This window comes from Mustela putorius, unplaced genomic scaffold (genome assembly GCF_011764305.1).
Source record: "Mustela putorius furo isolate JIRA1106 unplaced genomic scaffold, ASM1176430v1.1 tig00000561_pilon_pilon_pilon, whole genome shotgun sequence".
In the NCBI taxonomy this organism is placed as follows: Eukaryota; Metazoa; Chordata; class Mammalia; order Carnivora; family Mustelidae; genus Mustela; species Mustela putorius.
Window position 1 is genome coordinate 700579 of NW_025421415.1, and position 22062 is coordinate 722640.

Here is a 22062-nt window from a genome sequence, read left to right on the forward strand (position 1 = left end):
GTTTTTACTCAGTTCCAGTGCTGCGAGTCCAGGGAGCCTGAAGAAGCTTTTCCAAAGACTCGAGTCACAGAGTTAATGTGATGTAAGAAAAGTCTGTTCTGCTCTGGCTCAGAGAAAGCTCAACTGAAATCACACCCCATCTGCCTGCATTGTTCTTTTCTGGCTTCCAGACTTGGATCAAACAGTAGCAAGCCTGGGCTGATACTATGATGTTAATTAAAATCTCACTCGAGAAAATCATCACATCTTGGCAGTGTGATTCCACTTAGGGTAAAGCTGTGCAGAGATAAGTACCATGTGCCTGGTCTCTTGTCACAAATCCGACTGTTGTCATATGCTGATAGGCTTGAACACTTTCCCCCCCCCAAAAAAGTAAGATTTTTTTTTTCTCCTGAAAATAGCTTTTTCCATTTCTCCTGGCTCTTCCTCTCTTTTTCTCTCTGGTTCATTCTTTTCTTCTGCCCATTCCACGTTTTCATGTTTCCCTGATGACAACACCTCTCGACTCTTCCAACAGTCCCTCTCAACCATGTCATACACAGGGAAGTAAGCTTCACTAGAGGCGAGAACATTAACGGCCAGGTATAGCCTCCAGGTGCCCCAGGAGTTTGTTTGGGGTTCAATTGTCTGGAAAGAAATCCCGTGGTAGCTCTAGTTGTGGCAGCTGTCAGATAGCTTGTGATCAAAGCCAGTTCTCCGTCATTTGAGGCAGACCAGATGGTGGAGAGAAGTAGTTCCTTCATTCAACAAACCTACAACAGAGGATACAACACAGTCTGGCTGTCAGCACTTAGCAGTCGAGTGGAGGAGACAGAGAGGGAACGTGCCAATTACCATAAATGTCATTGGAGTTGTTTAGAAAGCCATCTTGGCCCCTCTGTGAGCTCGCTGACCAAGCCCTGTCGCCATGTCTCCCATGAAGGTAAGTCCCTTGAGGACTTGGGTTCCAAAGGATAGGATAGCAAAAAAAAGTAATGGAAAGTCATTAGCTTTAATCGTAGGGAATTTTTGACTTCTCAGATCCCCAGGATGGCCACGAGACCTCCTGGAAACTCAGCTCTTGTTCCCAGTGTCCACAGCAAAACCCCCACAGCATCTCATTCTGATTCTTGACTCAAGTGGTCTAATCTTACCGTCCCAACAGCCACACCTCGCTGCCGACAACCTAGACAAAATTCACGACGAAAATGGCAATAATCTCTTACATGTGGCCGCGTCGCAGGGACACGCCGAGTGTCTGCAGCACCTCACCTCTTTGATGGGAGAAGACTGCCTCAGTGAGCGAAATGCAGAGAAGCTGACTCCAGCAGGCCTGGCCATCAAGGTGATGATGGGTTGGCGGTTGGGCCCGGCACAGCTAGAAAGTGGATTTCTGTTTTTTGAAAATTCCTAGTGAGTTTAGCTGAAGAGCTGAGTATGGAGAGAGAGTAGCGTTAGGTACCAGGCAAATGGCAAATGAGCATATACTACATTTAAGAGAATAATCATTTCCATTACTAACTCTTTGAGCTTTGGAAACTACATTCCAGTTTATGGTGCAACGAGGGTAAGCTTCACATCAGCTAATAGAGAGGAACGAAAATGATCTCTTGTGGTTCTCAGAGCTTTTGTTATTCATGACGACTGCGATTTAAATTTTTAACCACACCTGGATTTGTCTGAGACGGTTTCATTTTTTCCTAATGTGAGTATAATGAGCAAGACAAATGAGGAAAAGTGTATTTTAAGGAATGGTAAGTCTCAAGAGTATTTCAGATAATAAAGCAGGGTTCTAACAGATCACGTCTGAAGTGTAAACGCCTTCGGTACAAAGAGTTGTTTAGAACGTCAGAGCCAAGTTCTGAGTGTCATGTCGACTGGGATAGAGTTAAAAAATTAGAAATTGGGAGTCAGGGAAACATGGTCTTTTATAGCTCACTGCAGTGAGTGCCTCTGTAAACCATAACACATCACTAGAAGGTTAGCTATTAAACTACCCTTTTTTTAAGATCTTTGGCCCCTAAGTGTAGAATTCAGTCCTATTTATGAAGAAGCCAGAAGTGAAGTTCCGGGAAATACAATACATCTGGTGCTTCTGCATATGTGCTCTGCTTTACATAATAGCCATGTCCTCTAAAAGAATCATTTTTAGAAATTTTGAAATTTACTAGGAGAACTCACTAGTTAAAGAAATGCACTTGCATATTCACGAAAGAACATGTTACATTTGAAATACAAGTGAGTGCTGTCCTACCCTTGCTATATCTTTTATGCAAATCTGAATTTTTGCATCTTTAATTTATTTACCATTCACTGCACTTTTTTTTATTTTTTAAAGCTTTTTAAATTTATTTGACAGAGATCACAAGTAGACAGAGAGGCAGGCAGAGAGAGAGGAAGGGAAGCAGGCTGTGCACTGAGCAAAGAGCCCGATGTGGGTCTCGATCCCAGGACGCTGGGATCATGACCTGAGCCAAAGGCAGAGGCTTAACCTACTGAGCCACCCAGGCACCCCTCACTCCACTTTTTTAAAAGATTTTATTTATTTATTTGAGAGAGAGAGAGAGCATAAGTGGAAGAAGATCAGGGAAGAGGGAGAAGCAAACTCCCCGATGAGCAGGGAACCCAAAGCAGGACTTGATCCCAGGACCCAGAGATCATGACCTGAGGTGAAGGCAGACACTTAACCAACTGAGCCACCCAGGTGCCCCACCATTCAGTGAAGTTTTATGTATGAAAAGTTTCTTTCTGCTTTATGTAATTGTATTCAATGATAACGTATTATTTCCAAGATAGTATAGAAAATGGTGTATCTTTGATAAAATAAGAGATTGAAGACCCTGGTAGATACTGCTTTCCTTTAGTGAATGTCGCTATGTCGTATTAGGAGCTGAACTGCAAGCAGCCATCATGAAGAAAGAGAAATGAGATGGGAAGTCAAGGTGCAGGATAGATGAGTTCAACAATGTGTACCATGTCCACCAGGTACTGTGTTAGGTGGTGACAATACAATATGAATGAGACTTAGTCCCTTTTCCTCAGAAGCTGATAGCCAGATAGATAGGGCAGGTAAGTTACTAGTAATTCAAGTGCATGATGGCAAATTTGGTTCTAGTCCGATATCAGAGTCCTGTGGGAAGACAGGGGTTGGATCTGGTCATCAATGGATGTGGGTTGGTGTTGAATAAAATATTCTTGCAATTTCAATAAATGTTGACATTTGCCTTGCTCTTTTAGTGTTTATAAAATACAGTACTCATGAGCTTTCCTAACTGTTGTTAGATTATGGAGTATATCATAGCTATACAGCTGGATGAAAAAGTTTTTTTCTTCATTTATATACCCGGATGAAAAAGTTTTTTTCTTCATTTATATACCCTAGTGCTTGTCTTCATGGATTAAGAATTCTCAGAGTAGGACAGTATCTAAGAAACTCATGGTCATTAGGCCAATCCAGGCTATAAATTCCTTCTACAGTACCGATATTGGTAATTCATTCTTAAACTCCTCCAGTCGACATACTGTTGTCATGTAACCAGCATGTAACCTTGAAATGCAGTGTTTTATTTTTCTGTTTTAATGAAGAACGCATATCAAACCCATGAGATTCAAAAGCTCTTATGGATTTGGGGTCTCAGATATTTCATGGACGATGATATGAGAAATGGAACTCTTCTTCTATTTCTTGATTTAATCTAGAATTTACAAAAGAATCAATACAAATGTTTCATAGTAAGTGCTATCCCCTTTGGGAATCTGACTTGACACAAATCCTGCTTCAGTCCATTCAGTGTCATTTGATAGACATCAGAGAAGTTGAGGGAGTTCTAAGAAGTCATCATTCTTGTGTTTTAGGAATTGTTTTGAACACCAGTGACCAACTGATGGTGTTTCACCTCATTAAGCATAGTTCTGAGAGCCCTGCTCTCACTAAAGACAACAAACTTGGTTCAAAAGAGCAGAAGTCGCTGAGATCATGTGACTAGACTGACAGAAAGCAGAGTCAGAAATAGGATATCAAATAAAAAGATTACCTGAGAAAAGGGGCTTTGAAGGCTTTAGAACACCTATCCCCTCCCCTTAAACTTCTTAAATGGAACATAATAAATTCTTACCAGTTAGATGCAGAATTTATTTAGAGTTTTCTGGGGAACCCAACACTAGATCCTGTGGTAGTTCAGGGCATGACTGAGTGCCCTTTGGGAACAGTTAAGCAAAATAACTGGAAAGAAAGATTTCTATATGGTGTGTTTCTAAAATGGGGCCAAAACAATTCATTGTTTTAGGAGCTAAGCAGACTTGTAATGAAATAACCTTAGTTTCCTTTTTACTTCTCATTCAGTCCTCTGATTAAGCTCAAAGATAACACAATGGTCTGGTGAGAAAATAGCTTCAAAGACATAACCTACTGTTTTCCTTTTTAACCCCTGTGAGTGACCCCAGTTTCAGAGACTTCAGCAGCAAAAATCTCCTGTTTGAATTTAATGATATATATATTTTTTTGTTTTCTTGATCTTTCTGTTTCTGGCAAGCAATGTGGTGTTCAAAACCATGGAAGCAATCTATTTCCTTCTGCCTTTATAGTAGCATATTATTATTTAATACATTTATTATTTAAACATTATCTTTTTGAATAACTAGAACTAACAGATACCTGACAGAACATTCTACCCAACAAAAACAGAATACATATTCTCCCCTAAGACAGATGGAACATTCTCCAGAATAGACCATATGCTGGGCCACAGAACAGGTCTCAATAAATACGAAAGGAATGAAATCATACAAAGTATATCCTTTAACCATAATGAAATGCAACTAGGAATCAGTAACAGAAGGAAATTAGGAATACTCAGAAGTCTCTGGAATTCACACACACCAAAATAATCATTTATCAAAGAAGAAATTACAAAGGAAACTGGAAAATATTTGGAGATGAAAGAAAATGGAATATATTATCATTTAAGGATATAGCTAAAACAATGCTGAGAGAGAAATTTTATAGTCATAAATGCCAGTATTTAAAAAAAGAAAAGCAGGGACGCCTGGGTGGCTCAATGGGTTAAGTATCTGCCTCCAGCTCAGATCATGATCCCAGGGTTCTGAGGTAGAGCCTCCCCCGACTCCCGCCCTGTCAGGCTCCCTGCTCAGCAAGGAGTCCGCTTTCCCCTCTCCTACTTCCTCTCCCCCCTACTTGTGTACTCTCTTCCTCACATATAAATAGATAACTCTTTTTTTAAAAAAAGGAAAAAAGAAAGCTCTGAAGTGAATAGCTTAACCCTCTACCTTAAGAAACTTGAAAAAGAATAACAAACTATATTCAAAGCAAGCAGAAGAAAAGAAATTTAAAAATTCAAGCAGGCAAGGGAGCCAACCCATACAGATCAACCTCCCCTGGCAGCAAGGAGTGCAAAGGAGGGAGGAGATAGATCTGAGGCGGCACCTGGAAGCTATTCACCACCCATTTGATCTTGCTAGATTCCCCCAGTGGAAGAATAGTGTCTGCCTGTGAATGGTTGAGAGTTGACTGCTTGAAATTCCACTCTCCAAATAGGTATAGATGAAAAATGAGTAGATTGCCTGCTATATCTTGTATCTAGAATAAGCTTCCCTGACTCCATGGCACAGTAGCTCCTTTCTTCTGGGCTAAGGTCCCACCGTGGGCAAACCAGGAAGGCAGCTGAATGTCTCGTGTGTGGTAGGGAGGATCTGGGAGAGTGTGCCACTAGTAAAAGGTAACAGTGTTGTGTGCTGAGTTATCTCATAGGCTTTGTCTCATCTGCTGCTCACAGTTACTTTATGAAGCAGTTAATACTATCCCTGCCATTTCACAGATGAGAAAACTGAGTGTCAGGGAGGGGAAGCAACTTATTTAAGGCCTTAAATTTAAGTAGTGAATTCAGGATTTAAATCCATTGTCCTAATGACTCGGTTATACATTTCACAGCTGCCTTCCTGGTTTGTACAATGTGGGATCTCAGCACAGGAGGAAAAAGCCAGTGTTGGCATAGAGTCACCAAAGATTTTTGTGAACATAGCATAGCATTTGAGCCAATATAATAAAGTTATTTTCTCTTTTTTGATTTTGGAGTCCTAACCTTTCAAATTATGAAAGGTAAAAACCTATTCTAAGAGCAAATGAATAAACAAATGTTGGTATATTCATACAAGGGAATACTTACCAGCAATTAAAAAAAAAAAAAAAAAAGAACAAACTTTTCATACAAGAAGAAGCTTGGATGAATCTCAGAGGCATGAATGCTGGGTGACAAAAGTGAGACACAGAAGACTATGTACTCTCTCCTGATGTGATGGAAATCCTATCACTGGTTGTCTAGGGCAAAGACCAGAAGTGTCCTAAAGATTTTGGGAAAGGGGGGGAATGGAAATGTTCTCTATCTTGATTGGATGAGCAGATTTAAGAGAATATATATTTGTCAAAATTCGTCAAAGAATATGCTTTAAAAGAGTGGAGTATATTTTATAGCATGCAAATTATGCCTCAATAAAGTCATTTTAAACTAGCTGATTAGAGTTATGAAGATGCATTTCAGTAAAAATTCCCCATCGGATTTTGAGCCAAAAGCACAGACCAGAGATAAAATAGAAAAGCACAGACCAGTTTGATAGACTGCAAATAAATGAAGCCAAATACGAGAACCCAAATTCACGTGGCAAATTTCCCTTGGCAAAGTTACCATCTATGAGGTATTTATCAAACTTCAGTGACCTTGAATTTCTTTCTTTCCTTCTTTTTTCCAATGTAGAATGGTCAGCTGGAGTGTGTCCGTTGGATGGTGAGTGAAACAGAAGCCATTGCAGAGCTGAGTTGTTCGAAGGATTTCCCAAGCCTTATTCATTACGCGGGTTGCTTTGGCCAGGTAGGAAGAATTTTTAATGATCAGGTTTATAAGCCATCATTTCCTTGTAATATTTTTCAATGAAAAACATGTTTTAAACAACCTAAATATTTCCCAATAATGTAATGGATAAATAACAAAGCTACATACCTATTATGGAATTTTATGGGAAAACATGGGGATACTAAACTGATACTAAACTGTCTGATACAAAACCATTCACATAATTTGGTACAAACTTCGAATTCTGGAGAGAGAGAAGAAGAGAAATAGGTAATAAGACTTGAAAAAACCAAAAACCCCCAAAAAACTATGTCCCATCATATTTATCGTAGTTATTACTCGGGGTGGAATTAGAAATGGCTCTTGTCTTCTTTGTTGTATTTTTCAGGATTTTACAAGTTTCCTACAATAAATGCATTTAACTTTTTTTTAATTTTTAATTTTTTAATTTTTTTATAAACATATAATATATTTTTATCCCTAGGGGTACAGGTCTGTGAATTGCCAGGTTTACACACTTCACAGCACTCACCAAAGCACATACCCTCCCCAATGTCCATAACCCCACCCCCTTCTCCCAACCCCCCTCCCCCCAGCAACCCTCAGTTTGTTTTGTGACATTAAGAGTCACTTATGGTTTGTCTCCCTCCCAATCCCTTCTTGTTTCATTTATTCTTCTCCTACCCCCTTAAGCCCCCATGTTGCATCACCACTTCCTCATACCAGGGAGATCATATGATAGTTGTCTTTTGTCAGCAGGGAAAATGGTAAAGTTTCTTTACCCAATAGTAAAAGGAAAATCTTCAGTAAGATGTTGATTAAGGAAGTCTCTCTCTATTGAACAAACACACTAACTAGATGAGTCTCAGTTACAACCAGTTCCTACACTAGGAAATCCCAGGGTGAGTAATAGAGGTACACAGATCACAGTCCAGGGTATGGAGTTAAAAAAAAAAAAAGAAAAAGTAAAAGTAACTTCCTTTGAGAAGGAAAAGTATAAATTATACATTTTTTTAAAGATTTTTATTTATTTATTTGATAGAGAGAGACCACAAGTAGGCAGAGAGGCAGAGAGAGAGAGAGGAAGGGAAGCAGGCTCCCTGCTGAGCAGAGAGCCCGACGCGGGGCTCGATCCCAGGACCCCGGGGATCATGACCTGAGCCGAAGGCAGAGGCTTAACCCACTGAGCCACCCAGGCACCCCAATTATACATATTTTTTTAAGTTGGCACTACAAAATGCCAATCTCAGTCTAAAAAATAAATAAATAAATAAAGTCAGCACTGGATTAAAATAGATTTAATCATATCTGTTTGTGGCAAAGAAAATTGCTTCTCATGCATATAACCGTATCCCCTTTGGCTTCATAACCTTTCCCAGTGGCAGTAAATTGTGGTATTGTCAACAAGAGATTATACTTTTTCGAGCATGACAATCTCAAGTTCAAAAAATACCCTTGGAGAGTATTACTACAGTCTCTTCTTTAGTGGAGGTCCATGTTAGGTGATGGCTTATTCTCTGCCATGTAACTTCATATGTAAACATATATAACATGTATAATAATATACACATTAATATATAATATAAATATATGTACATTGATATGTATAATTATATGTATAATAATATTTATTAATATATAATATTTCCTGTATGGGCCAGGCACCAGGCCATTGGATTTTGTGTACATTATCTGACTTTTCCCTTAAAAAAACCCTGTTGGAGCCTACTGTTTTTACCTGTTCTCTAGATGAGAGTAAGAAAGAAATTGAAGTGACTTGCACATGTTCCAAGGCCTGGTAAGCAAAGATTACATCTCAGCTGAAGCCTGTCTTGTGCCCACCTGTGTCGGTAATTTGTATAGCCTGTTTACAGCGTCATCGATCTAGCCGAGGAAGGCTTTTTTTTTTTTTTTTACAATTTTAGCTAACAACACACTGTGACACACAGCTCAATCGAAGAAGGGAGTATCTGGTACTAAATTTATGAGATGAAGAAAGAGGCATGAAGAACATTTAAAATTTGTCAAACTATTTTGAAAGAATCACTCCGTTTTTCTCTGTGTACTGTCCTCATGAGCCCCAGCCATGATTTTCTACCAACAACCATAACAGTTAATAAGCATTTGTGAGGGATGCCTTTTTTTTTTTTTTGCTTATACTGGCAAAGAGGAGACTAGAATTTTCGAATGACCAGAAGAATGTCATCACTGATAATTTTCATAAGTCATTTGCAGTCTAAATAACAGAACGTTCTTTATTCGTGGACTGTCTGAATAATTACTTCATGTTCCTGAGTTCATTTTGTTTATCTAAAGCCTCACACGGAATTTTCGATACCAGTGGAAAGGCTACCTGCTCTTTTGGTAGAGCTCGCCAAAGAGGCAGGAGAGGATTACATTGCCTTTCTGAGACCCTAAGTATAAATAGTTGGGCCCCCCGCCTTCTTTGTCTCAGGAAATGCTCCTTGATGCGTGCCAGTTTCTCTGGTCAGCTCTCACGGTGGGTTTCTCATAATTGTGAAGCTCTTGGGACAGAACCAGAGCAAGTGCCCTTTCTGGAACCTGTTGGGTGATGGCGTGGCTTGCTAGAAGGGACTTGAGGAAAAGCCGAAAGTGGGTGACCCAGTAGAAGAGCCATGTCAGACATTTGCCTCATGCAAGTTATCAGGCTCCAGGTCGTTATTTCAAGCTGATAAGAGTTGTGCATGACCTTGAGGCCAGCAGCGAACAGCCCAGCCCAGCGGCGCCCTTAGGAGAGCAGTCCTACCCAAGTGGAAAGCGTAGAAGCCCTTCAGAGCCGTGAATTCTCTTCCGTCCGGCCATCCTGCGGCCACTGCAGGCACTTATGTAACAGATAACCTGTCGAGATGCTGAACTTGGAACCGGGACAAGGCTAATATTTTCACAAGGAAGACTGTTAGCGAACGGTTTTCTAATGGATTCAGCACATGCAAGTTTTTCCTCTGTCAGGCAGGCAGTCGAGTGTGTCCTGGTTTTGTTTCTTGAGTAAATACCTCTGGAAAGGATAGTACCGAGCAAAATTCCTCTCTCGGTTTACTTTCTTTGCCCTCTGCCCCTCATATGGATTCTTAAAGAGCAGGCTCTCGTTGACTCCCAATTTGTGTCCTCTTTCTTGTAAAAATTACCTTAAACACTCCAGTACCACGGGGCAGCCAGCAGTTTTTAGTGGTCTCCTGGAGCGATGGATCTTCGGGTGATACGAATTGATTTTCCTCATCGTGACACGTCAAGTCTCAGAGGGTGCAATTACTTCATGGCCTCAGTGTCCAAAGCAGAGCTCGCCACAGGGAGCGCCAAGGCGAGAGCTGTGGGGGGCACTCGGGGGAAAAAGCAGGGATGTCCGCCAGCCAGCCCGATTTGCTGTCCCTTGAGAGAGACGTTGCTGGCGAAACAATGGGAACAGAAGTGTCTCAAGTCAGAGTCACCAGCCGTATGACTGGGGCTGTTTGCTTTCAACACGAAAGTTCCAGTGGGCTGGTCCCCACTTCCTGCAAGGCTGTCTCCTCAGCTGCTCGAGGGGGGAATGGGGGCGCTTCGGGCAGTTCCACGCTGGACATTGGTTCAGTGGGCTCTGTTATTATTTGCAGTGTCAAACCTGGGGATCGTTGTGCTCCTGAGTCTGCCCTGTGACTTTTGATATGGAGAACCTGCTACAGAAACAACTCCGTGGTAGCATTTGGCATATACCGACAACACCTTTGCCTACACTGTGTGCATTGTCCCATTTTAAATGTTTGCTCTAATACAGATCCAAAAAAAAAAAAAGAGAAAGAGAGGTGGGGGGAGAGGTTGGACACTTTCTGAATAAAGAAGAGTGTTAGCAGTTCCTACAAATAGTCATGAACAGTGATAGGCAGGCTAGCAAGAGGGATATTTCCACAGGCCATGTGTTACTGTTTTTTCATGATTCAAAAGGATAATATTTTGTTAACTTCACTATTTCACCGTCATGGGGGGGAAACAAATAAACAATTCAGACAGTGCTGTGATTGCAGATGAAAGCAAAATAGAAAAATCTTTGATTAGCCTGGGCATCCATCTGCTCTTCAAGGACAGCTCTTTGAAACAGCTTAAGTGGCCCTGAGCTCCGCGAACCCACCAACTGACGGGCTGTTAACCGTGCTTCCTGGGACCCTTTGGGTGCAGAATGAGTGTGTCTGTCATGGAATCAGGGGTCACAGGTCAGTGAGCAACAGGTTGTGGACATTCACATTCAGTAGATAGCAAGTGGAGACATGGAGAACAGGAGCTCTGTGTCTGGGTTCAAATCCTAACCCTACCACTTATTAGCTCAGTGGCCTTGGAGACATTTATTTTTATTTTTATTTTTTTAAATTTTTTATTTTTTATGAACATATATTTTTATCCCCAGGGGTACAGGTCTGTGAATCGCCAGGTTTACACACTTCACAGCACTCACCAAAGCACATACCCTCTATTTTTATATTTTTTTTAAAGAAGAAAAGCTCTTTCTGCACCTCACTTTCCTCATCTCTAACATGGAGATAAAAGAACCTTCTTCACTGGGCAGCTCCGGGGACTAAGTGGAAAAAAACCACATGAAACATTGCCCTTACTGGCACGTAGTAGATATAAATATTGGTTCTTAGGATTATTGGATGTCTCCCAATTTCCCATTTTTATTGATATCAGGATTGTTGAATTTACTTACTTCACCATAAGTAAAGCGTAAGGGAAATTTGGCAAAAAATATTTAGGCCTTAACCAATTTAAGAAATACTTTGATATACTTTTTTTTCTTCATATTTTACTATCTCTGGAGTCTACCTTTATCTTATAATAAAGGACATCATGAAATTATGGCTGGCCACTTTTCTATACTTTGCCATCTAAAAAACCAGACCGAATCATATCATTGATGGTGTATTGGATTTTATGATATACGATTGCAGAAAAAGCTGCCTCCTTTAGGACTTAACGGTTGTAACGAAAACTGTAGAGACTATTGATGCCAGTAAAAAACCTCGGGCCCCCTTTTCTGTTATGTTTTTATTAGACTTTATCCAGAAAATCTCATTTTCCTATATTAATTGTCTCATTAAACAAACTGCAATGCCTTTAAGAACACACAAAATAACACCAATAAAGCAGGTTCCCCAAAGAGCAGAATATCCCCCGGAGAGGAAACCAGGACATGAGGGAAGTTTATAGTCAAGAGAGGAACACCGAAGGTATCAGTAAGTGTATGGGTCGATGGGTAGAATGGTAAGCTAGAGAGGCATTCTGTTAAACAGAGCTAACACAGAAGGGCTTCTCCCGCCACGTGACTGCATCAGATGTTCTCTGAAAGCAACACGTAAGGGAAGATGAAAGTCAGGAATTACATTGTCCACTGAGCATCTTCCTGATGTACACGCGTGTGTGCACATACAAGCCCAGGAAGAGAGTGCTGGATGTCTAAGGAGAGAGGTAGACCTCACTGCATATATATATATATATTACATATATGCATTCATAAGGCCCTTCCTAGTTGGAGAAGATAGTTCTGTTTGTTCTCCTTTCTAGGTAGTTCTCAAATAAGTCGCTGTCTGAATTATAGGACCGTCGATTTCTGCTGGCACATTCTCCAGAATCAGAGCAGAAAGCCTCATTTATCTGAGAGTGGATGCTACGTATGCTCTTACCAGAACCCAGGAATTCTAGATCTTTGGTTTCTGTGAGGTTTATCAGTGAACAGGCTGACTACTTCTCTTATTAAATTGCCCGCTACGGAACGCAAAACTGATTATGAGGGGCTCAGCAAAGATGTGCCTGTATGGAACAGTAGAATAACAGTTCTTCCTTTATATAAGTGTCGCATAATGAGTTGGGTAAGATCCTTAATTACCAGAAGAGCTTTTCATGCCTTCAGAAGAAAAGAAGGCAGGTTATTGAGCAATCCGGACTGAACCTGACTTGGAGGACTGTCGCAAGCCAAAGCAGCTCTTGGCCTCACACAGACCTTGGCCTGTTTGCCCAGATTTTCAAGCCCCTGCAAAGTCCAGGTCTCTAGATTCTTCTCCATATGTTGACAAAGAGAAAATTCCTAGTCTTACAAAATGTAGTATTCTATTTTCTACAACCTTGTGACTAGAAGTCAACACACTGTGAATAATAGTAAAGGTCATTTTCTTTTCAGGTGAAACAGCCTTATTCACTATGATATGAATTGAGTCTGAAAAAGGTAAAAATATGCCTGCAAGCAGTTACATATGGAATATTTCTAGCTAGGACATCAGAGAACACATACTTGTCTTCTTTGGCTTTCTGATTTGTAAAACAAGGGTGTTTGAATTGGATAATTCCCTCAAGTCTCCCCTACTCTGCAATTTTAGGATTCCATGATTAATATCAGAGAGCAAGCCAAGTCACCACAGGCTTGAGAACGACCCACTGAGTTGGCAGGGCTGTCCTTGTCACCCGTTGGGTCACGGCAACCCACCCTCTTGCTGTTTCCAGATCTTCTCCATCGGCTTCAAACCAATAGGTTGTGTTTTTCATCCAAAGAAACATCCACTCACCCAGATCTTTTAAGGAGTTAAGATCCCATGGTAGAATCATCTGGTTCCAAGTCAAAGTCATACCATTTTCCCCTTCCCAATTAGGAAACCAAAAGAAAGTTGTCTGCCTTGAACATAGGATACATCACCACCCACTCTGATCCAAATATCAGCCCCAACTTTCCCAGGTTTGCCTCCGAAGAAGAGGACAAGCACATCAGCATACCCTGATCCAGAGTCCCAGTCCCAGGCCTCCAGGCTTTGCCCCACCTCATTCTTCAGGGACTTTGAGGGTTTCATGTTCTGCAGGGTCTGCTTTTGCACTCACCCTGTGTTCCCTGGGTGCCTTCTTGGTAGGTAATAGGCATTGACTGCATGTTACCCTTCTTGTTCTTTGGGGGGTCTTACTCCCTCCTCACTCCCCTTGAAAGAGTGTGGTGCGAATGTTCGTTCTGTCCCTGATGTTGCCAACGCCTCCTTTGTAAACAGTGCCTGGCTTCCCCCACAAAGGGCGAACCATGAAAGGAGTTGGCTGTTTTTATCCAACATTCCTTAAGCAGATTAGTTGGCATGTTCAGAAGGTGAAGGCAAATCTAATCCAGAAAAGTATAAAAGTTCATGACCAGTCCAAGCAAGTAACTGGAAAAAAAGAAAAAAACCTTTACAAGGCAAAGGAGAGGTTCAAGGCTATTTCAAACACACGATCATCTTTTTAAATGTCAAATTCCACTCACTGAACTTCATGCTGTTGTTTTTACCACTCTCGTGTTTTTTTAACATTATACTTAATTCATCTATTTTAAAACAGTGAAATCCCATCCCCCTGCTTTCTCCTGAGGCCAAACATAACATGAAAATACCACAAAATACACAGTGGGTAGAACGCAAACGGATTTTGACAACACGCTGAGCACACTATCTCTTTGCTCTTGAAAGGTTGCGTTCAGATCATCGGATGCCCTCCATTTGGCAGGGAATAAGGGAACACTTTACCTTTCAAACCCCACCGACATCTAGTCAGAGAAGTCAGGAGGGTCCAGGTTTTCTCTTGGTGGGGTTATCTCATAGTCACTTAAGCTCTGTCAGCCTATTGACTGCAGGAGGTCTAGGATCACCAAGGCATGGTTGAAGCATCATCAACTTCAAAGGAGAAGCTGGTTCTCTTATGACTGAAGTTTTATAATAATATTCCTGGACCCCAAAGACAGGACAACAAAGGAGCAAAAATTGCCTTGGCCTTGAAAGACTTAGATTCCCGCTTTCCACCTGTCTAGCTGTGTCACTTGGAACAAGTACTCAAATGTTCTACAAACCAACTGTACATCTAAAGAATAACTAAGTAAACCAAGACCAGTTCTGACAGAACTTCCCACTCTTAAAATTCTCTGGGCTTTCCTCCTTCATGGACTTTGAGTCAGAGAGATGCATGGATTTTCAGTTCAGGAGGAATGGTATTTTCTGCTATTAAGATAAACCTGGTTCTATGCAAGCTTCCCATGTCAGAGTTCTGTTTTCCTCTGAGTTTATTTCAGACTTGCTGCATGATAGTCCATTAATTGCCACTGTCTTTGTGTTTGCAGGAAAAAATTCTTCTTTGGCTTCTTCAGTTTATGCAAGAACAGGGCATCTCCCTGGATGAAGTGGACCAAGATGGTAACAGTGCCGTCCACGTAGCCTCCCAGCATGGCTTCCTTGGGTGCATCCAGGTACATGGGCCAGTTGCTTTGAGGAGACAAATGAGTTTATCAAGTCATGAAACTAAAACACAGAAATATTGTTTACTGGAAGACATGTGTGGATTAAGTCAGCTTTTTCTGTTGTAGTAGATCATAAGGAATTACACTGATAGGTTCATTTTTCCAGAAACTCACAGAAACATCAACCTAAAGAGCCCTATGGGTTTCCTGTTGAGTGTTGCAGTATGTCAAAAGAGATCAGAGATGGAGGGCTGTGATTTCCCCCTTTCTGTGGGGTAGGGTGGAGCTTCTCGAATGCCTTCAGAAAGCCCCAGAACTAAAAACAGGGAGGCCTCAGATATTACCATTGCTCCCCTCATTCCATGGGCAGGCTAGGCAGGGTGGCCAGCCTCTCCACCCAACAGCCTCAGGTGGCCTCCCCCTTTATGCCTACTTGCCTCACAGGTGTTACCATAGTCTGTGTGTGCAAGAGGGTAGGGATGGGGAGCCACGGAAGGGTGGAGGAGGTTCAGCCCCTGCCTGCCAGGGGCTGCTTTGGTGCACGAAGCCAAGCCAAATCCAGTGCCGCCATCGTAATAGCATGTGCCTGAAAGCCCATTGAGGGTCCTCAGGAGTTTGAGGCACATGTGACTATAAAAACCAGGTAGATCCCTTGACTTCAAAAAATGTTAAGGCCCTAAGTGACAGAGCAAAGAGGGAAGGTGACCAACGAGAAGGAGGGGGAGCAAGAGGAGTGTGACCGTGTGAGGGAAGGAAAGGCTATATACATCAGAAATGAAGTTTGTTTAGATTTGGCCTGGAATTTGATTTATCTCATGGAGTTCATGCAGTTCAGAATAAGCTATGTGTATACAGCAACTCTAAGAAAACAGCATCTCTTGTTGCCTTATTATATGGTATTTCTTTTATTGCAACGCAGCGTGCTGATTTAACAGGGGTTTACTGATATCCTACTATGTGCAAAGTAGATTGTATCCAAAAAAGAAAATCGGGCAGTGAGAACCGGTTGCTTAGAAAGGTAGAAGAGACTGGAGAGGATCTGGAAAAGCTGCAGGCATGGAAGGCAAGAGACTAATAAAAGCAAAAAGCAGAGGTAATAGCACAACGCTCCCTAGAGCGTCTGCCCTTTGGAGAACGAAGTTGATAGGAAATATTCCACGTTTCTGGAAATTTCCCCACTAATGCTGGCAACGTGTGCATCTTTTCATTTAAGGCACGATGTTGTAAAAGCAGTGATGAGAACTCAGGGCCGAGAGAAAAGAGAAATTTAAACTGTTACCAGGATCTACAAAAGATGAAAGAAGTAGCGTGACTTTTTGTGGAGGAAAAATAATTGAACATAACCGAAAACTTCAATTTTTTTCCATTTAACAAAACACTCTAATATTTAATAGCCTTAAACTCTTTTTTTTTTTAATCAGCTAATAAGTGACTGGAAGCCAAAGAAAACCAGCTGATAGCACTAATTCTGTTTGAGATTTCGGTTATTTTCCTTTTATATGCGAAGAGAGGCTGTCTGTGCTTTTGGGCCATTCATCTCTCCACTTAACACAAATGATGTTTTTGGCAGTCGATACGGTGCCTGTGGAAACTTGGATGATCTTGGAAGCGGGTCTGTCCGCTGGGTGTGAGATTTTTTAAAAAAGGACAGACACGGAGAGACTGAGGGCAGAACAGGAGGCGACCAAGGGCCCTTTTGAGGGGAGGCAGAGACCGAGGCTAGGAAACTCTGGGAGGAAGATGGCAGAGGCCAGAGTCAAGGGAGTGAGTGTTGACAGAGACATTCTGGGGAGGCCCTGGGAGCTCTGGGCTGAAGTGATCTGCAGTGCCACTCCCATAAGGAGTAACTTGGACTTTCATGGTGAGTGGCTATAAACCAGAAGGAGATGAAGCCCCTTGTGACTTCTGAGTTTGAGCAAAATCTAGGAATTTAAAAATCTCAAGGGTTAATTTTGGGAGCAACAGTACCTTTTACTAATATAAACCCAGAGGTCGGTCTCATCTTGATAGTGTCAGAGGATTTGTTAGATTGTGGTAGCTGATTAATAATATAACAGCTTTTTGTGGCATCTCATGTCACCACAGTATAACTAGAAAAGAATTTTGATTTTTTTTTTTTAATTAATGATGTCAGCCATGGTCCATTAAGTCTCTCTTCTTTTAACGATGCCTTGGCCAGATTCCATAGCTTTCTGCTTACTTGTGACTTAACATTTACTCTAAACCAGTTTAAAATCTCGGTGTTACTTCGGAATCAAAGTGTTCTCCTCTCCAACCCAGATTAGACTCAGGGTTCAAAGGACACAGCCTGAGGACGGAGGCATGACTGGCTTTGTACACCTCACCTGAGCCCCGTTTCCCTTCCCTCTGCTGGGCACAGTGTTGGAGACAAGGAGGAGGGTGGGGAGAAAAGTTACCTGCCTCTTTGCTTACCTGGCAAAGGTCATGGCACTGTCTGTGAAAGCTGTCATGGCTTCTCTGGCTCACTGTGGTGGGCCACTAATGTCCTCTGTGGCAGGCTTCTGTGCTGACTCTCTGCTGGTGTGATAATGGGTGAGGTCTTTAGGGAGCTCTCTGGAGCCTCCCCTCTGATACCTGACCTGGGAACTCTCACCCTGGCTTCACATCCTCCTCCTCCCACACAGTCCCCTCCACCTGTCACACCCACTACTCTTGCTGCTGGAGAACCCTCTCCTTCCGTAGTTGGGTGATAGCAAGCTCACCCCAAGCCCCCTTCTACGATGTCTCCTCAATTCCTGGGTCATATCCTTGCCAGACATACGGTGGGAGTGCAGGCTCCTCCCCCCACAGCCCCTACAGGTCATTTCTCTAAAGTTCTTTTTTTATTACTGGCGGGGTGGGCTCAGCGACAGACTACATAAGCTTTCCGAGCAAATAGGAACAGGTAAACAAAATCCATCCCACTGTCTTCTCACAGCTGTCCCCAACTTTATGGGCCCACCTACTGAAAGGGACAAATCAGCCCACCTAGCCACTGCCTGCTGGGGAGACAGCCCTCTCAGGACAGCAGCCGGCTCTGCCCCTCACAGCCAGCTCCCCCCAGGCTGGGTGCCATTGGTAGGACGGGGTCTGTTGCATGTGTGTGGGGTCTGTTGCATGTGTGTGGGCTCTGAGGCAGGTATCTGATACCAACTCCTACAAGCTCCCCAGAGGCTTTCTTCTGTATGTGGTGATACCATTTGCCCCCTTCCACACCCTGCCATGGGTTCTGGTAACTGGTATTGGACTGGCTGGAAATGTTCCACTCACCTTTCTCTTCCCATCCGTACAAAAGGTTGCTGGGGAGGTCTCATAACAATCCCATGCCTCTGCATGTTCCCACAGACATTGGTTGAATATGGAGCAAATGTCACCATGCAGAACCACGCAGGGGAAAAGCCGTCCCAGAGTGCCGAGCGCCATGGGCACACGCTGTGCTCCCGATACCTGGTGGTGGTGGAGACCTGCATGTCGCTGGCGTCTCAGGTGGTGAAGCTAACCAAACAGCTGAAGGAGTAAGTGGCCCATCCTTTCCCTGTGAACTGAGTGGGCTGGTCCTCACCGGGCTAAGGTTTGAATTTGAGCCTGCTGCCCTGGTGAGCTGCCCTCATGCCAGTTGTCTAGAGAATCCCTAGCCTTCTGCCTGTCTTGTCTTCCTCTTTCATCCCAAGTCCTGCCAGGCAGCATCCATGCAATGGGAATAGGCTGGTCCCCCAAGAAGAAAGTGCTGAGCACACACTGTGAGTGGGGAGTGAGACGGCTCTGCCCCTCACAGCCAGCTCCTCCCAGGCTGGCTGCAATTAGTAGGTCTGTTGCATGTGTGTGGACTCTGAGTTGAATGAGACAGTCTCTCTCCATGTGCACAGCTCATGGCCCCATGACTTAAGCACACACATGCATCCTCCCCAAACTTCTGTCCTTTACATTCTAGGAAATCATAAGAAGCCTGAGAGAAAGGGTGGGGGGGAAGGCATGGGCCAGTTTCCCAGGTTTTCTAATGAAAAATGTATATTGGGGGAAATCATCCAACAACCATCACCAGTAAATTCATGATTCATGAGTCCTCGGGATGTAAAATAGCATTTGGTCAGCGTGATGTTCTGTCTTGGTCTCGACGGAGTCCATTCTGTTCTTGATGAGATTATCAAACTGGTAGCCGTTGCCTACAGAGAGGTCAGGGAGCATTTCTGGGAGGTTGTTATGATACGCCTGACAACAGGGGGACAGAGGAGAAGCCATCAGGCAGGTCACTAGGAGTCCAAAGAATCAAGGAGCTGACACCTTCTGGGAGCTCTAAGGTCAGCCCTTGGCAAACATACCAGCCAAAGTACAGTTGCCATGATGAGGAGGGATTCACCAGCGATGCCAGTCGGTATTCCAAGTCATGTAGACAGATTATGAGAATACACCCCAAAAATTAGACTTTAGAGGCAAAATAGTGAGTGTTTTAAATTATTTTAAAATATATTCTTTATTGGGCACCTGGGTGGCTCAGTCAGTTAAGTGTCTGCCTTCAGCTCAGGTCATGATCCCAGGAGTCCGCTTCTCCCTCTACCCCTCTCCCCTGCTCATGATCTCTCTCATGCTCTCTCTCTCTCTCTCGAGTAAATAAACAGAATCTTTAAAAATTTAAAAATAAAAGTAAAAATACTCTTTTTCCTCTTGAAAAGAGACCTGTGATGGTGGGGGGCCTTCTCTGATCATGCAGCAGTATGACAAGTCCCTACACCCTCCGGCTCTTCTCTAAGCTGGGACAAACCTTCCTCTGTCTACTTCCGTCCTCTTGCCCCAGAGGCCAAGTCTCTGTCCCCACCCCGACCCTTCCCCTACTAGAATATGCACTTTAATGAGCTGGTTAGGATTTTACTAGATACAAATAAGGTTTAAAAATTAAAAATTAATTAAATATTAAATATTAAATAAAACACAAAACTCCCCCTGGGGCAGGTGCATTAAATGAGCTCCAAGGACTTAGAGCAACTGAAGGGCAGATACAAACTCACAACTCAGTAAGTTGCCTTTCCATAGCAATCATACTCGTACATATATTTTTACGTGCATGTGTAAGTAGTTCTAAGGTTAAGTTCCTAGAACGCGAACTGCTAAAACACAGGGCATATGTATTTAAACTGTGCATAGATATTGCCTAATACCCTTCCAGAAATGTTGTAGAAACATCCCTCCCCACCGGGAAGTGTATGGACATATCCATTCAGAGGAACTTTAAAACAGTCCAATAGAATGGTTTTGTTTCTTTTCCCCTAAGATTCATACTCAGAGGAAAGATCTCAAAACATTCTCCTCAGCCCTGTATCGTGGAATCTGTGAGCTGTTCATGAGCTATAACTCTTTACTGGTGAACTCTTCAAGGTCAGGGTCTTGGCTGTCCTCTCTGTTGATGGGCCCAGAATAAAATGCACATGTACACTAATAGATAACAGCTCTTCTGTTGTCTCCGAGGCTGAATGCTGCAGACAGTTACGGTTAGGCCAGTGACAAGATAAAATATGAGAGGTTAGGCTGCAGACCCCGGTCTTTTACTTACTGTATGCCTCAGTGAGATGGGCAGAACTAGAAGTTAACAGTGAAGTCCACTGAGTATGGCCACCATAGCCTGTGCTTTTTAGGCTCCAGGGCTCCCCCACCCCCATCAGCGCCAAAAAGTGCAGGAGGAGGGATGAGAACCATGAGTTTTTCCAGTCCAAAATTCTGAGTTGGAGACGGTCCGGAGTGCCTTTTCCTACCAGAATATCTTTACTAACTCTTTGCAGTGAATAAATGTAATTGCTATTTAAAAAGTGACAACCTTCAGCTCTGTTAGAAATCCTGATGTACAAGCCTAGATATTACAGGTTGAATTATGCCATCCCCCCTGACCCTGAAAAAATAGGGTAGAGTCCTAATCCCTCGTACCTCAGAATATCCGCTTATTCGGAGATGGGGTCTTTACAGAAGGAGTCAAGTTAAAATGAGGTCATGAGGGTGTGCCCAAATCCAGTATCACTGGCATTGTCATGCAAAGGGGAAATTTAGGGATGCATGGGGGTGCTGTATCACTGAAGCATCTGCCTTTGACTCAAATCATGATCTCAGGGTTCTAGGATTGAGCCCCATGTCAGGCTCTCCGCTCAGCGGCAAGTCTGCTTGTCCCTCTCCCTCTCACTCTGTGATCTCTCTCACTCTCTCTCAAATCAATCAATCAATCAATCAATCTTTGAAAAAAAGGGGGAGGAATTTAGCTATGGAGGCAGACACACACAGGGAGAACATCATGTGAGCATGAGGTCAGTTGTCAGAGTGATGAATCTACAAGCCAAAGATCTCCAGCAAACCATCAGAAACAAGAAGAGAATCAGGGAACAGCCTCCATCTCAGCCCTCAGAGGACACCAGCACTGCCAAACCCTCGGACTCAGATTTGCAGCCTCTAGAACTGTGAGACAATAGATTTCTGCCATTTTAACTTCCCAGCTGTTGTGGCTTGGTTCACAATGGTCCCAGCATAGCATATGTCCATATATGTTCTCATGTTTCATAAACTTTTATATATTAATATTTCACATGATTATGTATTTAAAACTGGGCAGTCCTTGCTGAGGGCTTCTTTAGAATCTAGAGAGTAGAGTCCTCTTTTTTTTTTTTTCCCATTCATACCTGGAATTTCAACCATCAGTCAACCCAATCACCCCCAAATAGTTTTCTTAACTATACCATAATTCACTTTGACACCTAACAAATCCTCTAAGAGTAGACCGTAATCTTGCTCCGTCCACTTTAGCCCCTTGCTATTGTTCTTAAAAAACTTGACTTGCAATACCAGCTTGCAAAGTGGGGAAAGTAGAATGTTCTTAGGTACTTTTGTTTTTTTTTCTTTCTTTAGACTAAGGGTTAACCAACTGTAGACTACGGGCCAAATCCAGCCCACTGTCTGTTTTTGTAAGTAAAGTTTTATTGGAACCCAGCCACATACACATTCATTTACTTACTATGTAGTGTTGATCTC

The 22062-nt window shown here is 42.7% G+C and overlaps 1 protein-coding gene across 5 annotated transcripts in view; it reads left to right on the forward strand.

The window, feature by feature from the left end:
- The window catches only part of LOC101673611 (synuclein alpha interacting protein), a 162490-nt gene that overhangs the window by 124289 nt on the left and 16139 nt on the right, over positions 1–22062 (forward strand). For all 5 annotated transcript variants that reach the window (XM_004761356.3, XM_045081415.1, XM_045081412.1 and 2 more), the window contains 4 exons: positions 1145–1324; positions 6747–6860; positions 14944–15069; positions 18406–18575. In XM_004761356.3, the coding sequence (XP_004761413.2) occupies positions 1145–1324; positions 6747–6860; positions 14944–15069; positions 18406–18575 (590 nt within the window). The remainder of the gene's footprint in view (positions 1–1144; positions 1325–6746; positions 6861–14943; positions 15070–18405; positions 18576–22062) is intronic.